Source organism: Myotis lucifugus, unplaced genomic scaffold (assembly GCF_000147115.1).
Source record: "Myotis lucifugus unplaced genomic scaffold, Myoluc2.0 scaffold_899, whole genome shotgun sequence".
Classification (NCBI taxonomy): domain Eukaryota; kingdom Metazoa; phylum Chordata; class Mammalia; order Chiroptera; family Vespertilionidae; genus Myotis; species Myotis lucifugus.
In genome coordinates, this window is record NW_005871947.1 from 72,978 (window position 1) to 74,094 (window position 1,117).

A 1,117-nucleotide genomic window follows, 5' to 3' on the forward strand; every position below is an offset into this window, starting at 1 on the left:
GAGACACTGCTGCAGGACCTCGGGCTCCCAGTGCTGTGCCACCTCCTCCAGGAAGCCTTCCATTCTGCCCACACTGTCGTCCAGCGGAGTCCTGAGCACCATGCACACGTCTCAGCCACACCCAGCCCAGACCCACCCCTCCAGGAAGCCTTCTGGGTGTCCCCGTGGGTGCCCGGGCACACGCACTGGGCTCACCTCTCACAGCACAGGTACTCCTGGGACTCGCGCAGGCTCTGCACATGGAAGCCCAGCAGCGCCTCCTGCAGGTCCCCAGGGCAGCCGGCACGCACGAAGTCCCGGAAGGGGCCGTAGACACCCTGCCAGCGGCTCTCCACAGGGAAGGCGCCCAGGCCCAGCTGCCTGCGATGAAGGCAGGGGGAGAAATGGAGCTGTGGTGGGCAGGACCCTGTCCAGGCCCCTGGAGAGTGGGGATAGCCAGCCTGGCCCAGAGTCAAGGCCGCACACTGACCAGCTCACCCCCTGGTTCCTTCTCCACCCAGATCTAAGGGGGAAGCACCCCCTGCCCTGGCTCCAGAAAGTTTCCTTCTTCACCTTGGCTGCCGGGGAACTCAGCTCGAGGACTGCTCAACCATAACTGTAAGGCCCATCTGCATCTCCCTTTCTTTCCGCTCAACTCACACTTTTGTTTTCTATTTTATTCTTGTTTTTGTTTGTTTTGCTTTATAAACTGTTTTGTATTCTTCCTAGAAAAATAGCAAGGTCTAAGCAAAGCCTACGTGTAATATTTTTCTCCAGTTTTGTGGCACATGGACTCATCGCCACATGGTCCTTGATTCCAAGTCTCTGAGTTCAGGGCTGTGTGCCCTGAGCTCCCTGATGAGACCTGTGCCCTTGGGGTGGAAACAGACACAGACACCCGATAGGCTCCGAAAGCTGGGCCAGAGGGCGAGGCTCTCACCTCTTGCAGGTGCTGCTTGGGTCGGGCGGGACGGTCGCCATGTCCAGAACGCCCTGGGTGTACAGTCCCCTCTGGGCCCCGCTGCCAAAGGAGCCCTCCAGGGTGAAGCCATAGGAGGTGAGCTTGCCCTGGAAGCCGGAGAGGGAAGCAGGCATGTCTGTCTACTGTCTGTCTGTCCAGGTGCCCTTCCATCCAATC

At 59.4% G+C, this 1,117-nt stretch overlaps 1 protein-coding gene across 1 annotated transcript in view; it reads right to left on the reverse strand.

Annotated features, from left to right (window-relative positions):
* Positions 1-1,110, reverse strand: part of LOC111824086 (ALS2 C-terminal-like protein) — a 2,583-nt gene extending 1,473 nt beyond the window's left edge. The window contains exons 1-3 of the mRNA XM_023747530.1: positions 920-1,110; positions 196-360; positions 6-91 (exon numbers count right to left, since the gene is read on the reverse strand). Coding sequence (XP_023603298.1) covers positions 6-91; positions 196-360; positions 920-1,074 — 406 coding nt within the window. The 5' untranslated portion in view covers positions 1,075-1,110. The remainder of the gene's footprint in view (positions 1-5; positions 92-195; positions 361-919) is intronic.
* Between the last annotated feature and the right edge of the window lie 7 nt (positions 1,111-1,117).